The sequence below is a fragment of the Etheostoma cragini genome, chromosome 21, assembly GCF_013103735.1.
Source record: "Etheostoma cragini isolate CJK2018 chromosome 21, CSU_Ecrag_1.0, whole genome shotgun sequence".
Lineage (NCBI taxonomy): Eukaryota > Metazoa > Chordata > Actinopteri > Perciformes > Percidae > Etheostoma > Etheostoma cragini.
Genome location: NC_048427.1, coordinates 10,778,789 through 10,802,053, shown reverse-complemented (window position 1 = coordinate 10,802,053; position 23,265 = coordinate 10,778,789). Strand labels below are relative to the sequence as shown.

The window sequence follows — 23,265 nt, the reverse complement described above, 5'->3', positions numbered from 1 at the left end:
TACAATCCCACCCCACCAAAAAGCTTAACTGCCTCGTTGAAGCTGTATAATAAATAGAAACAGTATTGAGTGTCTCACCTTGTACAGGCCAGCGGTGAGTAAAGCCAGTAGAGCCAAGCCTCCCAGGGATCCTCCGACAATCTCTTTAGTGAAGTTTGGTTCAGGATATACTTCGACCTCTGCTCCAATCTGAGAGGTGACATGTTGGAATGTGGATCCAATTTCAAGGTCTTCTTAAACAGAAAGATGTAAAAAAAATAACTTTTAATTACCTTTTTAACCAGAGTGTTGTTATTAGACCCTATTGAAAAGAAGATGAACTGGGTTCTGTCATACTCCAGACTGCCTGTGCTGGTCAGGACGAATTTGGCTTTACGAAGTCCAATCTGTGCGAGGGGAAAATGAGAAGTGGGATTTTTAGTGTTGTTAAATTTCATTAGATAATCATTATTTTGGGAGATATTTTACCACAGTATAGTCAGGACCAGTTGTAACAAAAATACTAAAAATGCCTCATTTTCAATAAAATGTGCATAAAATGTCAGTTTGGTCAGTATTATACATCGATTACCTGCTCTATCCATCCAGAACTGATGTTGGCCGAGATTTGGTATATTTTACTCTCTAGTCTTCCCATGAACCTACTACACTTGAACACACTGCACCTGGCTACAGAGCAGTCCTGTTGGTAATTCAAAGAAAGCAGAACAATTTGTTATCAAGCCTGCAGACTCCAGTGGGATGATATAATACTAGTAACATAGACAGCATGAGTGTGTGCGTAACCCTCGAAATGAGCTTTGTATTACTCATAGTTGGTAAAGGCATACTTACCACTACCTTAGTTTTCTGTACCATAGCAACAAAATCTGTTTGTTTAGGTTCTTCATCTTTGTCTCGTTGGCAGTCTGGAATCTGAAATAGAGCCGATTCACGTCAGTTTAACAGAGCAACAGATGTGGTCCTCGTATAACCACGGCCATCCATTCATCTTTCTATCCCAGAGGCTTTAGTTGCAAAAAAACAGCTTTATAAAATACATTATTGTGGTTCAGTTATGAGACAAGTTTCCAAATATTTTACCCGCAAATTGCTTGAATCCACCCAGATGTCTTTATCACCGAGCTTCAATGGCACCTTTATCACCACAGTGAAATTTACTGCTCTGATATCATTTGTTACCTAAGATAAGGGGAGAACAGAAGAAGGTGGGACGTGTTAAACAGACATAATGAGCATTAAAGTGAAGTTAATGAACTTTAAAATATTATAGACTATAGTTTACCACAATTGATTGTTGAAATGGTTTCTGCAAATTATTCTTTCCGAAAGAGAAATTGGTGTAGCTGAGGGAACTAAATTGAGATATTAAACATTTGATGAATTTAATTTTCAGATTAAGAATATCACTTATAACTTTTTATGTTGTTTCTTTTGTTTAAAAAATATACAAACCTTTCAATTGTGGCAAAAATGCTATACTTCACATCAATCTCTTTCTTTTTGTAGAGCACGCTTGAACTAGAGTGCTCCTGATTCCCACTAAAGGAAAGGTGAAATCATTTTTACACATGGTAATAGGATTAACTGCACATTTGCATATAGTTTTGCTTATTTTGCAGGCAGATGAGCAGTACCTGGTAGCATTGGCAGTGACATAAATCGTCCTGTCAAGTTTACTATTGGTGGGGATCCCATAGGAGACAATGAAGAAAGCCTAAAATGACATGAACCAGAGAGAGATCAGATTCCTTCTTCTGTCGCTGCCGCAGTGAGAAAAGATCCTTCAATACAAAAAACAAACCTTAGTATTGCTCTTAAAAATAGGCTTGTCAACAGTGCAGTCTGTCTTTCCTCGTGTTAAGCCATCTTCACTGTCCAAGGAGTTGCACTCAATTCTTCCCTTTATTTGAGACAAATGAAAAAAATATGAATGTGACCTGATAGAGCAGCTGGCCAGGTGTTAACTGAAGCAGACTTAATCCTGGTGCCTTACCTGCAGAATTGCAAACTTCCTATAGGAGAGGCCAACTGGGTATGTGAGAATAACATGACTGTTGTAGGAGTTTTCCTCGCTGTTATCCACCGAGACGGTGACATCCAGCAATTCATCAATGCCCACTTTAACTTCTGAGGCTCTGACAGATTATGGGGAAAAAGAAAAGTGAAGGTATAGGGAAAAATAGTGTACAGCCATCTGTTAGACTAAGGCTTAGCTTAATGCTAACGTCAACATGTTTGCCATCTTTAGCTGAAGCAGTATTAGCATGCTAAAATGTCCTTTGTAGAACAAAATACATACTATAGGGCATCTGAGGCTGAGGGGAATGCCATCCATTTTGAAATTATGTGGTCATGAACCAAAACACGGGTAAAAAATTGACCTGATGATGGCACTAGTCAAAAAGTAATGGGATTACATAAGTGATTACAATTCATCCAAAAAGCCACAAGGTGGTACTAAAGAGACAGTGTCAAGTCTAAATTACACCTGGTAACCTTGGATGTCTGAACAAAACTGCCAATCCACATAGTATTGGTGAAGGTGTTGAGATGTTTCAAAAGAAAAACTTCAAAAATCACAGGATCCCTAAAGTTCTAAAGATTAATCCTCTGGACATCATAAATATATTTAATAACTTCCACAGCCATCTATCTAATAGTTAGGTCTAAGATTTCAGTCTGGACCAAAGATGTGGACCGACTGACTGGACAGGCCAACATTTCCAAGCCTAGAACCATAGCCCTATCTGTGTGATGTGCCATCCAACAGTTCCTCAATGATAATATTACATTTTTCCCCAAAGGACGCATATATCTGTGCATTTTGCTCTCCTGTGCTGAACCGCCAAACTGAAAAAATAGAAGTAAAAAACATGATGGTCAAGAGTGTGTAAACTCGGTGACCACGCACCCGAGCTAGGCTTCACTTTAGAAACTCACCTGGTAAAGTTGAAATCCACTTTCAGGTCATCTACACACTTGTTGTCCGTGCCGCAGTTAATTTCAAATCCTAACTGTAAAAGAGAGTATAAAGTAAGACACGTTTTTCAGAAAGACTAGACATGGCAGATCAAAATCTGACTCTGCCTATACTCCAACAAATAAATTAAACTACAATTGTATAATGTGTAAACTGAATTCACAAAAAGTGAAGCTGAACAACTACTCTTTTTTGTTCTGCAATATTCGGACAGGCAATGAAGGCCATGTGTTCAAGTCGTGTTAGCAAGTTCTTTGTAGGTCATTAGAGATTACTTACAGGATGAAAGCTTGCTGTCTGCGCCTGCAGGGCGAGACTCGGACGGAGATTTTGGTCGGAAGGCAAGCCGTCAAAGGTGAATCTGAGTACATTGGAAAGTACATTGAGGGCATCTTCTGGACAGGCCTGCAACAAGAAAGCGCTATTGTGAAATGCTAGTCGTCTATATTGTGAGGGTTGGACTCTTTAACACAACATGAGCATCAAACAAAGAATCTGTCAGTTTGACAGAGGCCTTGGTTTTTTAGTAAAGGTCTAACAGCTCACCTCAACAAAGAATTTCACCTTGGCGCATTCAGGCTTTTGTAAATGAAGACTGACTGTGCCAGTCACCTCTCGTTGTTTCACAACAATGTAAGCTCGGCTGTTTTTGCGGTTGGCATCCAGAGTCAATGTATAGTTAATCATTGCTTTAGCTGGAACAGATTCATTAAGAGGTTACTCATGCACACACACCTGCAAAATATTATTTAAATGCAATGACAGTGAGTATCGGGTACCTTGTTGCAAAGAGGAGTGTCTGGTCATAGTAAAGCAGATATCAGCTGTGGTCTCCAAAGCTTTTGTGCAGTCTGAGTTTTGAGTAGAAATTTGGTTTGGGCTGAATGACACCGTAGCTTCTACCATTACTATAGGCTTTGATCTGAAAAGTACAGAGTAGGAAAATAATTCTTGGCATTGTGATATATTTTAGCTGTCTGATATGATGCATTCTTTGTCAAGAGTTCTGTCCTAAATTAGTACAAAAAGACTAAATGACTGGTCTGCACATATATTAAAGCTAAAGTGTCATAGTAGTAGAATTATACTTGAGAGTAATATGTACTGTACGTAAAACAGATGATTATCTTGGACTTACCTGAGTAGGACAACAGCACCCTTTGAACCAACAGCTAAGTCAGGCAGATTGTCACTGCTATGGTCAAAAGATGACTGACTGATCGACATGCCAAAGAACTTTAGTCCTGACCGGACTTCAGAGCCAGCAATTCTCTATGTAAGTAAGAATATTTCAATTGGTCAAAGTAGTTTCTAAAACCGTGTAATTTTTAATCTGATGATCATAAATGTCCTGTAACAGCAAATATATACAGTGTGTATATATATATATAAATTACAACATTATTTTACAAAATTATTTATGACAAGTAATTAAACGTAGTAAAAGAAGAACAACTCTAAGCTAAAAGGAAAAACCCAAGTGAATCTCGGTTGGGCTTTTAACAGATGGAAATATATATATAAATCTAAGTTGTTATCATGTCAGTTGCTACAACAAACTTTTAATGCGTTGGCTCGTGACACAGGGACAGTCATAACGTTACGCGGTTAAGCAGACTGATTTCATGAATGGCGTATGTATGACACGCCAATTTGTATGCCCTTACTGGCATGTTATCAAGACGCATGCTCTTCAATTTATCAATGCCGTTTGGCTTCCATTGCGTTAATTTACGCTGTAGACAGTAGCTAGTATGAAAGCGCAAAAATCCACATTTGTGGTCCACACAAAATCCATAATATGGTCAGGGTGGTGGATGGGTAAAATACAGGACTTTTACCCAGGAGACCAGGGATTGTGTCCCATGTGTCATGCTCATGTTTCCTTTATTTCCCTCATGTCACTTTTCTTTTTTTTACTAAAGCTAACCCCGTTCTTCTCTTCCTAAACCCAACCCGCGTGTCACGTTTCCTTAACTCAACCGTTGCTTTCTTTTCGTGATAACACAGCAAGTGGCGTGTCTGGTTTTAGTCACACATGCAGATAGCTCAAATTGCGTACAGATAACACGCAACTTGGCTAAAGAAAGTCAGCGTTTATGTTTACACAAAGTCATGATGTCATGCTGGGTTAAGCTCATGATACATCAAAAGTAGGCTGAGTTACTGTATGCAACCATAGACAGAAATGGGCCAACAGATCTCGTTGTTCTGGACAGAGACCAGTGAAGAAAAATAGAAGCACTTTTCCAGTGATGGCTAGGCGTTACTGCGCAGCCTCCAACTGAGCTTGACGACGTAGTCAACGTGTGCAACTTGTCTGAAAAGTTGTAAGTCTTCTAGTAGCTTGGCCAAGAGAAATCGCAATCATTCCCAATCAGCAGAGACGGAGAGCGTAGGTATATGTTAGGAGATAACATAGGCACAAGCTAATTACTGCTATCTAACATGCTAGTTAACATTAGTAATTAAACCTAAACCGCTGATGTCAAAACGGTCTGCGAGCTTCTCCTGGCAATACGGTGATTTGTCAACCATGCGACTGCAAGTTGCTAAGTTATGACACATTCATTAGTCTATTTTTTAAAAAATATCTGCTATGGAGCCATAACATGAGGTACAAGGTAATGGAGTCTTTTAGACATTGACAATTTTCTTTAGAAATAAACAATGCACAAATAGAGTCTTGAGACGCTTCAGCGCCAAAATGAACTGCAGTTGATGTGTTAAAATGGCGCAGTGGGAGCTACACGGTGAGGAGAGGCTTACCCCCTTGTATGCAACACCTGAAATACAACGATACATCTGTATATAATTTCCTTATTGTAAATGAATGATTTTCTGGCTAAGCTAAATATTCATCGCAAATATGACCTCTGGGGAACGCTAACTCAGTAATCTACAATGGGCAATACAGCACCACAAAGAAAAGACATAGGCAATTGGATGTGTTCGATCTACATGTGATCTCGCTCACCTGTGAGTAAGCAGAATTGATTCTTCCTCCTGCTTCGCCGTGGAATATGTAGATGCTGCCTTGGCCGCCATTCTCCAACGGCGCTCCAACCGCCAGCTCACTGAAACCATCCGTGTTCAGATCAGGCAGAACAGCAAGAGAAGACCCAAACCTTCCTTTTTGAGATGCATCTCCTCTTAATATTGACGGAGAATCATCTAAGTGACACTCAACGTTCTGGTGAAAATATAAGGATGAGATGTAAAGATTGCACGGTTCACAAAAAAAAAAAAAGATGTATTTAAAGACACCAGATAAAACTGTCAACTGTTTACCAAAAAACTTAAGCTGCAAACGTAAACTCTTCCTTCTCTGTCAGTGTCGATAAACATCGGGGCGGATATAAGGATCAGGTCAGTGTAGCTGTTGCGATCCACGTCCATCGCACAAACAACAGCTCCGAAATATTCACCGCTCTGATACTGTGAAAGCAAAAAATTATCAATTAAAAATAATTAGCCTACAGAAAAGAAGGAAACTTATAAAGTGCTTCACACATTGACTTTCAGGACTGCCGGTCCCTCTTCAAAGTAAGCACACACCTGCCATGGAAAGGGATCAATCGTTTTCTGATTTATGTTTTGAAAAACTACCATCACAGCTCCTCGGTGTTGATGTCTTGGAGCGCCAATAATTGTCAATGGGCCTTGGAGCGTATTTGCGACTGCCATGGAGTAACCTAGAATTAAAGCCCATCAGTTAAAAGTCTGGCCAACTTTAAGCAAACTGTTTATTCTTGCATATTATTGTTAGCCTACTAGTACAGTAGCCTTGCTCCAGAACCATTGTACCCCAAAAAATACAGAAAGACCCCACACCACTTAATATCTCCACTATATATAACTCCACTATATAGACAGAGGATTTCTACATCAGAGGAAGAGATTTTACTACTACAGTTACCTGACAGATAATGTTGCAGATTCAGAGTTTCGCCTAGCCTACTCACAAAATATCACAATTAAAATGTGGAGTAATCAGAAAGATTAAAAATGGACTCATGGCAGCGCGCCACACCATCCGGTCCGTTATGAGAGCCAATCAGCAAAAGCTGCGTTAATCAACCAAAAGAACAGGGCTAGACAAAGATGGACTCACATTTGACTCACTGAGATGTAGTCAGCCAGCACCTGACTGTGAGAGTGTTACAAATGTTAACAAATGTAAAACTTCAGCAGAGGTTTTAATTTCCAAACAGGCATTGTGGCTTGATGGTTAATGTTGAAGTGTGGATTTGATTTGCGAGGGGATTTTGCCGACGGTAATGTTATTAGTGTTATAAGTTTAAAGCAGACTTAATTAATAGGACCCAGGGTGAGTCTGTTGAAAACTTCTGTCTTTGCCCGGTCAGCTAGAAGATTGTCTCGCATTGCCAGACCTTTCTGCACATTACTGTGCAGGAAGCTTCAAGATCAGGTTATGTTCGGCCTCTGTGAGGTTTCTGCTCAATGAACTTTCACTGTTCCTTTCACACTATCGATTTTGAAATTTGGGATACCGATTAAATCAGTAACAATGCATTGGACCCAACATTTCCACAAATATCCTCCAGTGTGGGCCAGCAGGTATTACCATTACCTCTACAGGGAACAGATATGAATATTACATGTTTCAGACAATGTTATCTGCACATCAAAACGTTTTTTTTTTAAATCAATCTTCATTCATCTTCCTTTAGGACATATGTAAAAACACCATGATTTCTATACTGACTTTGACACATCAAAACATAATAATCTTTTTTTATATAGGCTATAATAAACAATATTAAAAGATCAGAAAGAGGAGAAAAGATTGCTATGAAGCAGTGCAGTATTTCTTTGTCATTTTGTATTTAATTTCTTACCCAGATAACTGGCATTAGCTATAAGAGGCGTAAAGGGTCTCAACGCTTGGCCTCTGCTTGTAAATGGCAGGTAGCCTCCCATCCACTCATTAGCACCGACAATGCCCATCTGAAATCCCTGAAAACCAAATGTTTAATTGAACAGGCTTCCCATATTTATTATGTTGCACATTTCCACTAAATCCAAAACATATTTATGAAGGTTAAAATGAAAGCAAGGAAGTAAATAAATATGTCACAATAACATTGTCCATAGAAAATGCTGAAGTGTTATAACCTGTACATACTACATCAACATACAACAATCTGTTTGCATTGTCCAGTGAACTTCTTTCAGTTTCTTTTATTACCTGAGGCAAAAAAACTGCACTGAATCCCTCTTGAGCCATTTCCATTTTAAGTGACTCTCCACTTTGCGATCCTGTAACAGCAACATGAATGAACACAGTAATCTCTCAATGCAGCATGATACAATGGCCACATCCCAATATTTTCTACAGTGGAGTTACAAAAAGCATAGTAAAGAAAAATTAAATACTGATTTATAAAAGGTTCATGCATGAGACTGAAATTGTATGCAGGTTGACATTTTAAGACATAATGCCGATAATTCTTTTTGAAACCATAGATAACTATACCTTCAATAGCAAAGAGCTTGGCCTGTAAGCTCTCCCTTATTTTTTCAAGTGCTGCAAAGTTCTCCACTTGAAACACTTGATTTTCTTTGGGAAACGATGCAATGGTGTTGAGTTCATTTTTTGCATCCGGATCCCTAAATGCACCCCCCACCTAGAGATGTTTAAACAAGTGTATGAGGTGTTGTGTTGTATTACAGAGTTAATTAGCTGCTCAAATTTACTGACTGGAACTAAAGAACTTACTCCAATTGCAAATCGAACAATTTGTTGCTTCTCAGCTAAGTCTGCAGCAGATCTCAATTGATCCCTGTCGTGTGATGCTCCATCGGTAATGACTATCAAGACCTTCTTCACATTTGACCTGGAACCCTTTGTTGGTATGAAAATCTGTTCTCTGTCAAAAGAAAGACGCAATTTCAATACACCTTTTTGCCCTGCATTTTGTACAAAATTCAGTCCCTCCAGGATTTTGCGACCGCGCCAATTTGCTCAAATTCAACCAATCATTGTGACTTTGGTGCAACTGGCAATTTTGACCAGTCGTTGCAACTTTTTTGCAAATTTGACCAATAACCAGAGATTCCCGCAAATTAAACCAATCCAAGCAGTCCCACGTGCCAGACGCTGTATCAGTATGTGACTCTGAGAGCCAATGACCAAGCGGGAGTGACAACAGGTTGACCTCACACGTACGTGGCCAAATTAATTTCCTTGTTTAACGAGACAAGTGTGACTCGAACAACTCACATTTAACAACAAAATAAACAGGAAAGAGCGTGCAAAAGACTTTTGACCATCTTGCCAATCTGTGTACATTTTAACAATCAATGTTCTGTGTAATGATTTTTCACTCTGATCTCGCTGAAGTGAATTTTTATCGCAATTGTTTTTACAGAAGCTCCCGCAATATGGGTCACAACAATCTAAAAAAGAAGCCCGTGAAATCCTAAAGGGACTGACTAAGCTATCGTATAATTAATTACATGTGCGTTAAAGAAAACTAAAATATCAGGAAAGCAGGAACAGTTATTTTCCCTTGAGAATGTGTTGTTATGAGACAGCTGGTTATGCTATGGAGCAATATTTTGATGAGCAGGTCAATATTTGTTTGTCGCCCCATACAGAAAAAAGGAAGGCCGGCCGTGGTCCTGAATGACATTTAAATAAAGGGAAGCTACATTTAGTTAAGGACCCTTACTTGAATACAGAACAACACAAGCCAAATGCTTGCAAAAGAGTAGCGTGCTGTGTCTGCACACTTTCCCTGTTGACACTGCTTCTATAGTTTGTAAAAGTCCCATAGTTTCCTATTATAGCTGCTATTAACTGTGCACAAAAAGTATCATGAGACCAACCTCTGGGTGCTAAAAGATTCATAAGAACTTCCTTTGCAAATGGGAAAGTCATCATGATATGGGCACTTACACTACATATTTGATGGCTGCAGCTGTGTAAGTTGTTCCCCCTTGTTGACTAATGCGATCAACTTTATCTTCCCATGATCCAGTTCCAGAGAAAAAATCATCAAAGTAAAAATGGACATTGGGTATGCTGGAGAACTGGGCAACAGCAAACTGTAAAGATAGAAGAAACAAAAATGAAGGACATTAACTGTTAATTTGAATCTTAAAATGTAACTGTCAAATGTTTGTAGGAACAATTAACAAATGTAGATTTATCCATTTTATTTAACACTGCACCACATATGAGTTCTCAGACACAAAATTACCTTTGTGTCTAGCGACAGGAGTGAGCGGACCAGATCTTTCACAAAAGTCTTCATTGTGTTAAAATCCAGCCTGGATACACTGCCAGAACCATCCAACAGAAATGCTATGTCAGCTGATCGGCACTCTGTCAGAGATTTTTTAAGTAAATTATGAGTTAGTTAAAACATTTTCTTCACACTGTAGCCTGCGCTTAACAAAAATGCAGCACACAAAATGCAGATTCTGTATTTTCCAATTAACGGACAAAAACAAACATAGTTTTTTTTATGTCCCCTTGCACCCTTTCAGTTTACCTGCATCATCTGAGTGAATTTACAAATCCAACACCTAGTATTATTAGTTGCATTATTTATGATATATTTATAACAGGTGCAAGCTGATCAAGTGACTTGTGCATTGTGTTGGAAACCAATTTGTTAGTCACAAATAATAATCCTACAAGAAAATAGATTGTGCTAGTCACTATTTTCATTGTTATGCATGTCAAAGATCTGGTTTCAAATAAACTCAAACTGTAAAATATGAATTGATCATTTTTTTGTCTCAGTATTTGCCTCTTTAAATGACTTACTACTTTTGCTATTATTTTTTAAGACAGGTCTTCTTTTCTTCTTTTTTAAGAGATGATTTAGACAATATGCTGTATGAGTAGCTACTCTACATCTGCTTGTTTCAGTGCTCAGGCAGGAAGGAGAAATGAAAGCTCATCACTCAAAAGGTGATGAGCAAGGTACTAAAATATAACTAAGCTTATGCAAGTGTGTGTGTGTGTGTGTGTGTGTGTGTGTGTGTATATGTGTGTATGCGTGTGTGTGTGTTATTCCATTTTTACCTTTATTAGAAGAAGGCATAGAGTTTACAATGCTGTTAGAACTGTCTATCTGCAAGCATATCCCGCTGTACATGGTGATACTTTTGCAGTCCTTCGGGATGGTTGGACCACATGCCTGAAGAGACACAATCCTGATCAATAAAGAATATGTTGCTATCTTTTCTTGGCTTTAATAAAATTTAACACAGCAAGATGGATTCCAATGAATAGTGAATATTTGCAGTTTACCAGCTCACCAAAGTGTTTTGTGCAGAGGGATCACTTGTCATTGTCAAACCAAGAGACGAGTTGACTGCAAAGTCTGGCACTGCATTGAGAACATTCATCAGTCACGTTAAAAAGTCATTCAGGACACTTTGTGATACTAGTATAATGCTTCCTTATATTTAACCTATGTTGTCTGACTATGAGCAACATTAGCCAGTTCATACTGCAACTATCGTATGACTTTATGTAAACTTTTCTATTGGCAACCATTTTAAACACTCAAAACTCATTTTTTTCAACAATTCATTTACTACTTTATTGAATCCTCAAATATGCAAAACTACTGGAACAGGTAGAGTAATACTTAGACTTATTAAACTGTTGGTCAACAAACCAAAAACGTTAAAAAAAGAAGCTATCTCAATATCATTTCCGAATTATCCAGATCTATCAGGTGGCACAAACAAGAAAAACCCATCTGTTGAAAAACTGCTCTCAACACTCAAAAACCAACCCTCTAACTTTAATTTAATAGTTTTTATGAAACGTTTGGAAATGAGAACTTGCTTACATGGAACTAATAGTTCATTGCAGGATTCGGTGGAGCATTTATAAATTTGCCCCCGTCCTTTTTCTGAAAACTGTGCAAGAGGAGCACTGACCAGCAAGCTGAGGAAACACAACCAAACAAACATGTGTCAGAGCAGTGTAGTGAAACAAATCCCGCATTTCTTTCTATACAAAAATGCTACATATTTATTCATTCACATCAGTGTCAGACACACATAAATGCTAGTAGTAGTAACGCTGGTAAATTTGGCGTTCAAAGAAGACATCCATGCTGTGACTCACTCTGATTGTCTCTGCACCACCTGGTATCCAAAACCTGCAGCAGGGTTAGTCAGGACCTTCCAACCCACAGGATCAATATTAAAACAAAGTGCAGCTTGTAACACTGCAGGAATGAAGAAGAAACAACCCAATTTAAAGCCACTTTGTGCAGAAGGTTAATATGAAGAAGGTTAAAATCTTCTTTCCTTCCTCTCCAATTTTCCCCGAACATTTGAGAGACACAGCCTATACATACTTTTATGTCCCTGTATATACATACATAATGTGCCGCTTTCACTACATTTATAAGACATGATAATGTCGTGAATTGATGAATTGATGTCTGCCACATTGTTTTCCAACACCACTAGGGGAGCACCGATGTCAGAAATGTTCTAAATCTGAACAAGAAAGCCCTTAACAGTTATTCAATTATAAACTTATTGTATTTTCATTTATAAACAACTATTTTTTTTTAATTGAAGAAGACATTTTTCAGAAAGTTATCTTTTCTTTTGATTCAGATTCTCTGTAGCATTTATTCCATTATTTAATAAAGGGAAAAAGACTGTTTTGTATCTTTAAAAATACTGAGATTAATCACTACTTTAAATAGAAACATGTAGCATGTCTTCCTTCTATATTTGCCTCACATGGAATTTCCTGACAGTGAGTTTCTTGCCTTTTTTGGTCACAACATGACGTTTTTGAAATAAAGGTCAACATGATGCAAACACTTGATGAATTGTTCCTCATAGCTACAGTACATAATGGGACACAACCACATTGCAAACATTAGCTTCCTCTAATATATATATAGTCTGGATTGTCTCTCTAAACCACCAGTATATGGGTATTTATCCCTGAGGTGGCAGCAGGAAGTCTATCACTGCCCTCCTTCCTTATACAAGTGCAAGTGTAAATGTGATAATAATCCAAAATAAAATGCTTGCAAACCGTTGAGAGGTGTGTTGTGGGGTACCTTCAAATGTGTCAGCTTTTGCACAGCGGTTTGAGATGATGTGAGAGACATATCAGGACCAACATCTCACACTGGTTTCAAAGGTTGTGTAGGTTTAGCAAACATGACCATGTTAACTATCAAGAGGGAAGTAATGTCTGCTGCAGCTTGTTTCCAGTCAATTTTAATTCAAACATAACAACAATTTAGAATGTGAAGACTGTTAACCTGTTGAGATACTATTCAGATGTACAGAGAAAGATTTAGCAAAATTTAGGCTATTACACATTCAATTACACAGACAGCTTTTGGCCAATTAACTAGTATTTAGTTAACGTTCTTGAACCTTGAGACCAAGAAACAAAACTGGATTTTGCCTTGAGTTTCTGGATCGAGCAAAAAAAGGTCACACACACTTTTGTACTTCAATTACAAAACATGTAATTGAATTGTAACTGTACAAAGTCCTATTGTTGGCAGACAGGGGTTAAAAAAAACATGTCCTACTATTAAAATAGCGGACATTTTTTTACTAAGCTGGTCACAAATGGACACAGGAAGTTATGTACTGTAGTTTGATGAGAATGAAATACAAATGTGGAATTTATCATATTAAATTGTTCTACATATTGGTGTTACAGTTATTAATCGTTTAGCCCTAGTGGTTTAAAAAAAATAAAAAAAAAATAAGCTAAATAATAATATACCTTAGGAATAAAAGTTGTGGAATGTCATGATCCTATTTTCACTGCTAACACAAATATATGTAAAGAGACAATGGAAGACAAAATGTGCCGTACCTGACGAGAATATTGTTGTAGTAATAATCCAGTCCATTGTGTTGCTCCCATGCAAAGCACTAGTGTGTTATCTTGGGAACAATTCTGTTTTCTGGCGACCCGACTATTCCCCTGAAACAATAGAGAGGCTGTCGAAAGCAAAGTGCCGAAATCATAAGGTGGCTGCTCTGAGCAAAGGCAGCTTGGTTAGAGGAACTCTAATGAAGGAGGAGGTGGAACACTTTCTGTTTTATATGAGCACACGGCATGTTGTTACTTGATTGCACAAAGCATGTGTATTGCTAACACTTGAGCACAAATTTCCAAAGACTACCCACACATATTTCTTAAAGTTATTTTCATAGCATCCAGATTAAAATTAGATTTTGATATTATCTTAAACATTATTTGTCACCCTTGCTTAACAGTTTAAGGGGTATCAACCCCTTACCCTTAGCCCTACCCCTCGATCAAAACAAGAATTGGGATGGTCCTTACTCTTAAGATAATGGGCAAAACTAAGGGTAAGGGGTGAGATAGAGAAATGAGATTCAGCCTTAGCCTACCCGCAGTTCTCGTTAGGAAACAAAAGGTTCTGAAAGGAAGTTCACATTGGACACTGATGTGGGTTTTGTTTGATTTTTTATCAGACCTTAAACATGTTGACTAAATGTCTAACAGTATCCACAGCAGCAAGAGGTGTATTGGGCGTTCACTTGTGATATGTATCAAAGTACAATCTGCCTGCTTTCTTTGAGGTATTAACATGTTCTTTTATTAGCCGGGGAAAGAGAAAGTTACATTTCATAACACAATATTCAAACATATTTAAGTAGATAGTCGGACACAACTTTACCAAAGATTAATACTCATAGAAGCACTGTTTAAAAATAAGCCTCCTCGTGAAAGGAAAACTTTAAAATAAAAAAGCCCATTTCTCCTTTTTACTCAACTTCCTCTGCACTGTTTTATCCCATCTCTGAGCCTGTGAAGGCTATATGAGTTGGGGGAAAGAAAGTATGTATTCATGTATGATTTTGAAATAGAAAATGTATAGTAGATGGTGCCTACTGTGAATTTTAATTCATTAACTCAATGTATCACTTATAGGCCTGCTAACAGTAAGGTGCCATAGGTATGTCTATGGAAACAAAATAGAAACAATTCAGCTGGTTAGATACAGATTTTGTAAAATTACGTCATAAATCGTAAGAGCCTCACTGTTATGAATGCGTACGTTTCGTTTCCTGTTTTATTTTGATAGTATTTTTTTTCTGTCAAGTCTTGTCTTGTTTTAATTCCTGCCTTTAGTTTTCCAGCTCTTGGGATTGTCTGATGTCTTTCAGCTTGTGTCACCTGTCTCATGTTATCTTGTTACCTCATGTATCTAGTCTCTGTGTTCCCTTTGTCTGTTGTCAGAGCATTGTATCATGTCAAGAGTGTCCGTGTGTCGTCTATCGTGTTGGTGTCGTTGTTCCTGATGTTTTGCCTCCTCTTGTTTTGGATTCTGCCTGTTCCTATTTTTGTAGTTTGCCTGCGGTTCCAGGACAACTTTTGTTTGTTGGGTTTCATTACAATAAATCCCTGAGCTTACTCGTGTGTCTGCCTCTTGCACTTGGGTCCTATATTCCCTGAAGTTCTGTGACACTCACTGCTATCTCTTTATGAAAGGAAAAAAACAGTCTTCAACATTACTGTGATCATGACTTCATCCAGTGTGCAAACTGTACCATTGCTTTCAGGGGCACGCACTTGTATTTCAGGCTACGGTTGTGTTGGCCTCAAAGAGAAGACTTGTGACTTTTGTTGTTTCAGGACACTATCTAGGTTAACTCACAAATATGAATGCAAAGTATGAACGCCAGTAGGCTGGGGGGCGGGGGTGTCCTATCAGCAGGGGGAGCCAAGCAGTTGCCTGGCCTGTCTGTTAACAAGACAAGCTATGGTTCTGCAGGCATAGCTTAAAGCAAGTAGGCCTACTTGCTTTATGTCAATGATAAGCCTGCATAATAATCAGTTTATGAGCACAAAGAATATCCACATTGGCATCAAAACCTTACATCACAGTACTGTATGACACAATACGGCATAACGCAGCAGTATAGTCTGCAGACAAGCAGAGTGAGTGAAGTTTTTGGTATTGTGTCACTTCATTATTATCTTATCTTAGTATTAAGCATAGCAGTGAAATTCACTTCATGATGAATCACATTCATGCATGTACCACACATCAACCATAGCCTAATTTCACGTATGATGCATGATGATTAAGCCGCATGGCAGAAATTATATATAGTCAATTTTAGAGAACCCCCCAAAATGTCACAAGTCATGCTTTCAGGGGAGCTTTTGTCTCATTAAGAGGAACCAAGCCTCCCTATCTCCCATGTAGATCACTCCTTAACTTAATCTGAACAAATGTCCCTTAACTCTGCATGGAAACTCGTTCAGCCCCCAGCCTCTGTTCAGGAAGTGACCCTTTTTTACTTCAACTGTTTACCAGAGATAAAGTGTTGCCACTGTTGTCAGCCCAACCACAAGCCTCAAAACACATAAGTGTTGCAAATATTCAAATCCTTCTAAATGTCTAACCCAACAGATATAAAGTGCTGTGCAGCTTGACGGTTGACCGTTTGCTGCAAAGCAAATACCATCGGGAAAGGTCACCAAAAAGTCAAGGATCAGAGCACCGTGTTGCCAAATCTGGATCAGATATCTGCTTGCAGGTTAGCAATGTTGTCATGTGCTCTCCAGGCCTCTGTGTGAGTGCTCGTGTGTGTCCTCCAAATAACCTTTCCTATAACCTCTGAGTGCTGCGATGCTCTTGCAGATAATGAATTATCTAACAGTTTTGGTCTCATTTTAGTCTAATATCCTCTTTCCCGTTTACTGATTACGTTTATTATTATTATTATTATTATTATTATTATTATTAGACGTGATCAACAAACTAGTTTCTTCTTGTTTAATCATGTCTGTCTGCCTATCTCTTGCTTAGTGTTAAAACAAATCATTTCACTTTGATGCTGTGTGTGAGACCTTTTGTTTAGAGCCAAGGTTGGCGCCAACAGAAATTCACACTTAACTAATCAAAGCACCTTTGATTAGTTGATGGCCTGGTGGACACCTGACCCCTCTCAGTTGTAACTGAGAGTGACTTGCAGAGCATCTCTCAAATATTGGTTTATTAGTTAAAGCAGACATTATTGAGTTCATGCATATCTACTCAATCAGACTTTTGAGTTGAATATCTTCTCCGCCCTTGTATATTCTGTTGTTTCCTGCTACCTTGTATAAAACCCTGGATAGAAATTAATTTGGGTCAGAGAGAAACCTACAGTGTTTTGTGAGCTTCTTTCTCCACTGTACAGTGAATGAAACTCATCTGAACCAGCCACTGATTCGGACCTGAGAGACATTTTTTATTCCGCACTCTTGGAGACAGCAAATTTTGAACTAACTGCACTTATTTTTGGGGGCATTTTCGGCCCCTATCCATGACAAGACAGCTGAAGACATGAAAGGGGAGAGAGAGGGGGGAATGACATGCAGCAAAGGGCCGCTGGTTGGAGCCAAACTCAGGCTCGCTCCACCAACTGAACTATCCGGGTGCCCAACTAACTGCACCCAAATCATGTATGAAATCTTTTTATTTATTGCAACATACCGTCATAAAAAACGCCTGAAACTAGAATGTAGGCCTGAAGGATGCAGGGATGTGCTTGAAAGATGTAGTAGGTTTTGTTCAAGAAGAAGGTAGTGAATGAAGTTAGGATAATCAGCACATTTTCCTTTTTATTTAATATTCCTGGGTAATATTTTTAACACGTCTGCCTATTCATTATACTTCCATTTGACATTTCTACTTGTCTCTAACCTATACTTCCTACCCTAACTACCACTGACTCTATCACTTTGTCTGCCATTCACTGAAACACTTTTTGCCCTTTCACTGGCTGCTCACCACCATGTTACTGCAGCTCCACTCGCTCTGAATGTCAAGAGCCATCTCTAGTTGCGTCCTGTTCTTTTTATAGCTCGGGCAGCTGAAATGTGAGGGGTCACAATGGAAGGATAAATACAAGGGCCAGCGGGCTGGAGGGTTGTCTCAGACGAAAGCCGGATCTTCTCCCTCCTTCTTTCTTCTCTCTCAGCTCTCCTCCAAAGCTCAAAGGTAACAGAACGTAACATTTTCTGGCAACTTTGAGTTTAATGCACTACTTTAATTTGCTTTTTGTGCTACCTGTTGAATATTTTGTTTAGAAAATGTATATATATATATATACATATGAGGCGCATGGCATTCGCCATAGAGATGTAATGTTTTACATATTTTTATAGCTCATGCAAACCTTTGATTACTGTGAAAGCTAGATATTTATGAGTGACAGAGACGTTCTTCTTCTTCTTACTTTACTCTGACACACTAAAACAGATTTAAACATGTTGTTGCTTTCAATAATACATCAGAATCAGAATTAACTTAATTGTCATTGTCACAAGTAAATACAGCAACATTTAAAGTGCTAGTCTTTGGCGCAAACATGAAAAACACATTAAACTGAGAACATAGAAGCAAGATGAAAAAAGGAATAAAACTAGAGTGAACGGTAAAACAGTGAAATAATTTACTTTTTTCAGTCACTACTCTCCGTCGGCATTATGCATTTCAACGTATATATAATTGTCACACCCCGCATTCTCATAATTGAGCAACTCCTCTGTCTTGCATTGCGTGGTTGTTGCTACACACTTATTTATCTGATGAAAAGTTTCCACTGCATTGTGTCTTTATGGTCAGCTGTGACTCACTTCTTGTGTAAAACTGTCTAAATTTGTCCAGGCCATCTGCTTCTTAAGCTTCCTGTAGAGTGCATGACTTTTGAACAATGGCTGAGCCAAAGTGCTTTACACTGCTCACTGTGTATTTTTAGTCCAGCCAATTGATAGTGAAAGAGGTGGGACTTGTGAGATAGAAGAGCAGGGAGGAGGAATGGGGAGGGAAAGGTCATGCATAAGAGGCTTGAAAATGGAATAGGTCACCCACATGCTTGTCAAGATTTTTTTAAAGAGTGGTCCGATACGTAAATGGTGGGGCAGAGTAGAGTGGAGGCCTCTCTGACACTGGATCCCCTGTGTCATTGCATATTGTGCCTGGGGTGTAGTGTGTAACCCCAGCACATTACTCCCCACGGTACTGGAGCAGTTATAGCTGCAACAATTGCAGTCACATGGTCTGGGCCCCAGCTTGTGGCATTTTTAAAAAGACAGAACACAGACTCTTGTTTCACCACTTCCTTTACACATTTAACTCACAGTGTTTCATTTTTTCTGCAGCAGTTTGGGGCTGTGGTTTCCCATGTGAATGCATGCAAATGCATGGGAAACCAAATGTCTGGCTATGCAGCTTGGAGTTTGTTGAACTTTTGCCCTTGTACCTCGGCCCGATTTGTGTCTTGCTTATTTAATTCTTATCATCTCATCCTTTTTCTTCCCCCTAGAGTCAGGATGCCTCACGCATACCCTTTCCTCACTCCTGAGCAGAAGAAGGAGCTCAGCGATATTGCTCAGAAGATTGTCGCTACAGGCAAGGGAATCCTTGCCGCAGACGAGTCCACAGGTAAAGAACTTCAAGAAAATGTAGTTTTTACAGTTAAATGTTAGCTTTAAGGAAAGACACCATTTATCTTGAAAAGCAAGTAGTATGACTCATGACTTATATTACTCATGCCAGTGTCTACAAACTACAAAGCTGGCATGTGTTTGTGTGATTAAAAAAAGATTTAAAAAAGAAACCGTGAAAAACATTTTTAACACAAACATTGGCAAAAGCTCAAACAAACACACGAGTGAAGTCCCCAGGTGGATCCAGTTTTCATCCGTCTTATGTCTCCACAACCTTTAGGCAGTGTGGCTAAGCGCTTCCAGAGCATCAATGCTGAGAACACTGAGGAGAACAGGAGGCTGTACCGCCAGCTCCTCTTCACCGCTGATGACCGCATCAACCCCTGCATTGGTGGCGTCATCCTCTTCCACGAGACCATGTACCAGAAGACCGACGATGGCAAGCCCTTCACCCAGTACCTTAAAGAAAGAAACATGGTGGTGGGCATCAAGGTCGACAAAGGTGTTGTTCCCTTGGCCGGAACCAACGGCGAGACAACCACCCAGGGTGAGCGAAGAACAGCTTTCGACACAAAACAAGTCAACATCTTTAAATATTTTTGTGTAATGTATCCGGTGTGTCCTCTGCCACTTTCACAGGTCTCGATGGACTGTATGAGCGCTGCGCCCAGTACAAGAAAGATGGCGCTGACTTTGCCAAGTGGCGCTGTGTGCTGAAGATCACCCCCACCACTCCCTCAAGACTGGCCATCGTTGAAAACGCCAATGTCCTGGCCCGCTATGCCAGCATCTGCCAGATGGTAATACAACAGATGTAATTTTACAAATCACTATAGAACTGCAGCCTCTTTTTTCAATAAAGAAATCCCATTAGTTTTATGTATTTCTACTGTAAACTGAGTGAGGAAAGTAGCCGTTTTAACCTCTGAGCAAGATAGTTTCTGGATTAAATCCATAAAGAATATATTTATAAAGTCTTAAGTCACCCTTGTCATGCTAACAGTCATTTTGACTCATTTTGTCTCTGCTGTCCTCAGCACGGCATCGTCCCCATTGTCGAGCCTGAGATTCTCCCTGATGGTGACCATGACCTGAAGCGCTGCCAGTATGTTACTGAGAAGGTCCTGGCTGCCGTCTACAAGGCCCTGTCCGACCACCACGTTTACCTGGAGGGCACCTTGCTCAAGCCCAACATGGTCACTCCCGGACACTCCAGCTCACACAAGTACAACAACCAGGAGATTGCCATGGCGACTGTTACTGCGCTGCGCCGCACCGTGCCCCCTGCAGTCCCTGGTGAGCTGGATGCACTCAATATACTCTTGTTGACATGCACACATTTGCCAAGTTTGAGGACACAATACTCTGCATGCCATTCACTTAAATGTCTGGAGAAGTGCGTTACTAAACTCTCACGCTCTTCCTGTACATGTACAGGCATCACCTTCTTGTCTGGTGGCCAAAGTGAGGAGGAGGCCTCCGTCAACCTGAACGCCATGAACCAGTGCCCTTTGCACAGGCCCTGGGCCCTGACCTTCTCATACGGCCGTGCCCTGCAGGCCTCTGCCCTCAAAGCCTGGGGCGGCAAGAAGGAGAATGGAAAAGCATGCCAGGAGGAGTTCATCAAGAGAGCTCTGGTATGTGACAGTAGTTTTGCTCAGGGAACTATATGGATTGTGAAAACCAAATTCCAATACTGTACGGTGAGTTCAGTAATACTAGTTCTTTTTTTCTTTTACAGGCTAACCACCAGGCCTGCCAGGGCAAATATTCTCCCTCTGGCGCCAGCACTGCAGGCGGAGAGTCACTGTTTGTGGCCAACCACGCTTATTAAGCATGGACAGTCATCATTTTCCTTTCCACCCTCTTCTCACCAGTATTATGTTATCATGGATAAGGCCATGTCCTCGTGGGCTCTGCCTATGACACTGCTTTTGAACAACAGCAGCATATTGGTCGAAAGCGAAAGAGAAAACTTTTGTTTGGGTTGTTGCTGCAGCCAGGAGATTCTGAAAAAAATGTTCTGCTTCCATTCCCTTACCTTTTATTTTAAAAAACATTTCAAAGTGAAGATTGCCATACTGTTTTTACAAAAGTATTTTTTTTCCTAGTCTAAAGTGCAGTATATGATACTGGTACCATGGATTAAAATATTTCCCCTAACATGCTGCTTTGATTTGAGTTTTGAGTCTTTGCACAACATTATTTTATGCTAACATCCAAACAAGAGTACAGTAAGAAAATGGAGCACTGGAGCCTGATATTAATACTATGACAATCAATAAAAAAAGCCGTACTTTTTTCCAATAAAAAACTGTAATTGAAAGCACGGACATTTTGCACTTTTTATGAACCCTGAAATGATAGCATTATGAACATAACTACCACGTATGTGTTCTTCATTTGCATTCCAGCCAGAGAAAACTAATTCCACAGTTCTACTAAAGAAAAGTTAGACTCCTGTAATGCTGACTTGAACCAGGAAATGGCTGCCAATTGTGTGTTAACTGATAGTGAAGAGTGACTTTGTTCTTAACCATAGGGTTTCCCATCACTGAGTTCATTAAGAAAACAGATACAGGTGCACCTACAATATGATGCAGCTGGCTGCTGTGAGTACCCACTATTCACTGAAGAGGATGACCAGTTGGTTCCTCCACAGATGTGAATCGCCCTAAAATTAATATGCATGCTGACGGCCCAGCTGAGACATTCTCACCAGAGCATCGACACCACACACTGTGCTTACCCTGAGCCCTTTACCCCGTAGGAACTAGAGATAAACAAACAGGTTTGTTGACAGGTGACACTTCCTCAATATTGTTTACTTAAAAGCAAAGTCGTGAAAGAGGCGAGTCATTGTCAGAAACGCTAAAGAACTTTAAAGGAACCACTTGACAACACACCTCTCAATGGTGTACAAGCACTTCACTATTGATTATTATCAGAATTGTAAAATCATTAATTGATAGCTCTGTACACTACAACAGCCATGCAATAAGTTCTGCCATTATGAACTTTATTTTCAGGTCCTATGTAGCGGCGTTTTTAACTGTGTGTAAAAGAAACGATTGCAAATTGAACACAAAGTTGGATCAACACCTTTCTAACAAAAACTAAATGTAGTAGTTTGGGGACACACAATTCAAAGAACGGATTGTTGTTTGCTCATCTAAATATATGCACTGTATGTTTTAACTAAAGCATGGCAGAAGGATGCAGGTGATGCAGGTGAAGGTGCCTTTCCCAGTAAGAAAGTATAAATGCCTGTCAACACTTTTCTCATCAACCCTGACACCTTCCCACCTGCATCTCATTACTTCATCAGCCTCTCACACATACCAGCCCAGTGTTCATTACCTGCCTGTCCACCCCTTTGATCATCACTCACTATGTTTGTTGCCTTGGAGCTTTTGTTACTCTGCCCCTCATTCCTAGGCCTGGACCTGGACCTGGACCTGGACCTGGACCTGTCTTCCTATTCTGTACCTGCCAGTAAGCTTTTCTTCTTTCGGTAAATCACCAAACGCGTTCTGTTCTCCCGATTGGGCCTATATTTGTATCTCTGTTGTTACTGGGGTTAGATTTTAGCGGGGAGTGAGTGTTTACATTGTGACAAGGCTGTGTGTATGATTTGTTTAATAGACCCAGTAATGCGTCCGCTTTCTTCTTGTCTGACTTGTAGTGGAACATTACAGTGAGCGTGTGTACAATGGTGCAGTATTCTATTTCATAATAGGCTACGCACAAACACTTTCTTAGGGGTGCTTAATTAAAGATTCAAATACTTTGTCTATGCATAACAATCAGGCCTACA

The 23,265-nt window shown here is 39.6% G+C and overlaps 3 protein-coding genes across 6 annotated transcripts in view; 2 read left to right on the top strand and 1 right to left on the bottom strand.

Annotated features, from left to right (window-relative positions):
- Positions 1-14,052, bottom strand: part of LOC117937275 (integrin alpha-X-like) — a 33,227-nt gene extending 19,175 nt beyond the window's left edge. The window contains exons 1-29 of the mRNA XM_034861103.1: positions 13,845-14,052; positions 12,105-12,207; positions 11,824-11,921; positions 11,282-11,352; positions 11,046-11,160; positions 10,213-10,337; positions 9,909-10,057; positions 8,727-8,877; positions 8,484-8,634; positions 8,196-8,266; positions 7,846-7,963; positions 6,542-6,678; positions 6,275-6,421; positions 5,961-6,176; positions 4,122-4,255; positions 3,763-3,905; positions 3,530-3,678; positions 3,263-3,388; positions 2,944-3,017; positions 1,997-2,138; positions 1,805-1,903; positions 1,638-1,717; positions 1,456-1,542; positions 1,286-1,355; positions 1,084-1,182; positions 835-915; positions 572-682; positions 273-386; positions 79-189 (exon numbers count right to left, since the gene is read on the bottom strand). Coding sequence (XP_034716994.1) covers positions 79-189; positions 273-386; positions 572-682; positions 835-915; positions 1,084-1,182; positions 1,286-1,355; positions 1,456-1,542; positions 1,638-1,717; positions 1,805-1,903; positions 1,997-2,138; positions 2,944-3,017; positions 3,263-3,388; positions 3,530-3,678; positions 3,763-3,905; positions 4,122-4,255; positions 5,961-6,176; positions 6,275-6,421; positions 6,542-6,678; positions 7,846-7,963; positions 8,196-8,266; positions 8,484-8,634; positions 8,727-8,877; positions 9,909-10,057; positions 10,213-10,337; positions 11,046-11,160; positions 11,282-11,352; positions 11,824-11,921; positions 12,105-12,207; positions 13,845-13,881 — 3,309 coding nt within the window. The 5' untranslated portion in view covers positions 13,882-14,052. The remainder of the gene's footprint in view (positions 1-78; positions 190-272; positions 387-571; positions 683-834; positions 916-1,083; positions 1,183-1,285; positions 1,356-1,455; positions 1,543-1,637; positions 1,718-1,804; positions 1,904-1,996; positions 2,139-2,943; positions 3,018-3,262; positions 3,389-3,529; positions 3,679-3,762; positions 3,906-4,121; positions 4,256-5,960; positions 6,177-6,274; positions 6,422-6,541; positions 6,679-7,845; positions 7,964-8,195; positions 8,267-8,483; positions 8,635-8,726; positions 8,878-9,908; positions 10,058-10,212; positions 10,338-11,045; positions 11,161-11,281; positions 11,353-11,823; positions 11,922-12,104; positions 12,208-13,844) is intronic.
- A 3,792-nt stretch (positions 14,053-17,844) lies between these two features.
- aldoab (aldolase a, fructose-bisphosphate, b) lies at positions 17,845-21,613 on the top strand. Its single transcript, XM_034861196.1, has 7 exons — positions 17,845-17,997; positions 19,325-19,443; positions 19,729-19,995; positions 20,088-20,248; positions 20,486-20,744; positions 20,886-21,085; positions 21,190-21,613. The coding sequence occupies exons 2-7, from the start codon at positions 19,332-19,334 to the stop codon at positions 21,280-21,282; spliced, it is 1,092 nt and encodes a 363-aa protein (XP_034717087.1). The 5' UTR covers positions 17,845-17,997; positions 19,325-19,331; the 3' UTR covers positions 21,283-21,613.
- A 1,143-nt stretch (positions 21,614-22,756) lies between these two features.
- Positions 22,757-23,265, top strand: part of si:ch211-180a12.2 — a 30,249-nt gene continuing 29,740 nt past the window's right edge. For 2 of the 4 annotated variants that reach the window (XM_034861115.1, XM_034861110.1), the window contains exon 1: positions 22,757-22,943. In XM_034861115.1, the coding sequence (XP_034717006.1) occupies positions 22,841-22,943 (103 nt within the window). In that variant the 5' untranslated portion in view covers positions 22,757-22,840. Of the gene's footprint in view, positions 22,963-23,265 lie in introns of all 4 variants that reach the window. The other 2 variants (XM_034861113.1, XM_034861116.1) reach the window with 2 other exon arrangements.

Bases quoted from the DNA above. Each gene is read 5' to 3' on its own strand.
- aldoab (XM_034861196.1), top strand. From the start codon at position 19,332: ATGCCTCACGCATACCCTTTCCTCACTCCTGAGCAGAAGAAGGAGCTC. The intron at 19,996-20,087 runs GTGAGCGAAGAA...CCACTTTCACAG, and splicing joins CGGCGAGACAACCACCCAGG to GTCTCGATGGACTGTATGAG. The intron at 21,086-21,189 runs GTATGTGACAGT...TTTCTTTTACAG, and splicing joins AGTTCATCAAGAGAGCTCTG to GCTAACCACCAGGCCTGCCA.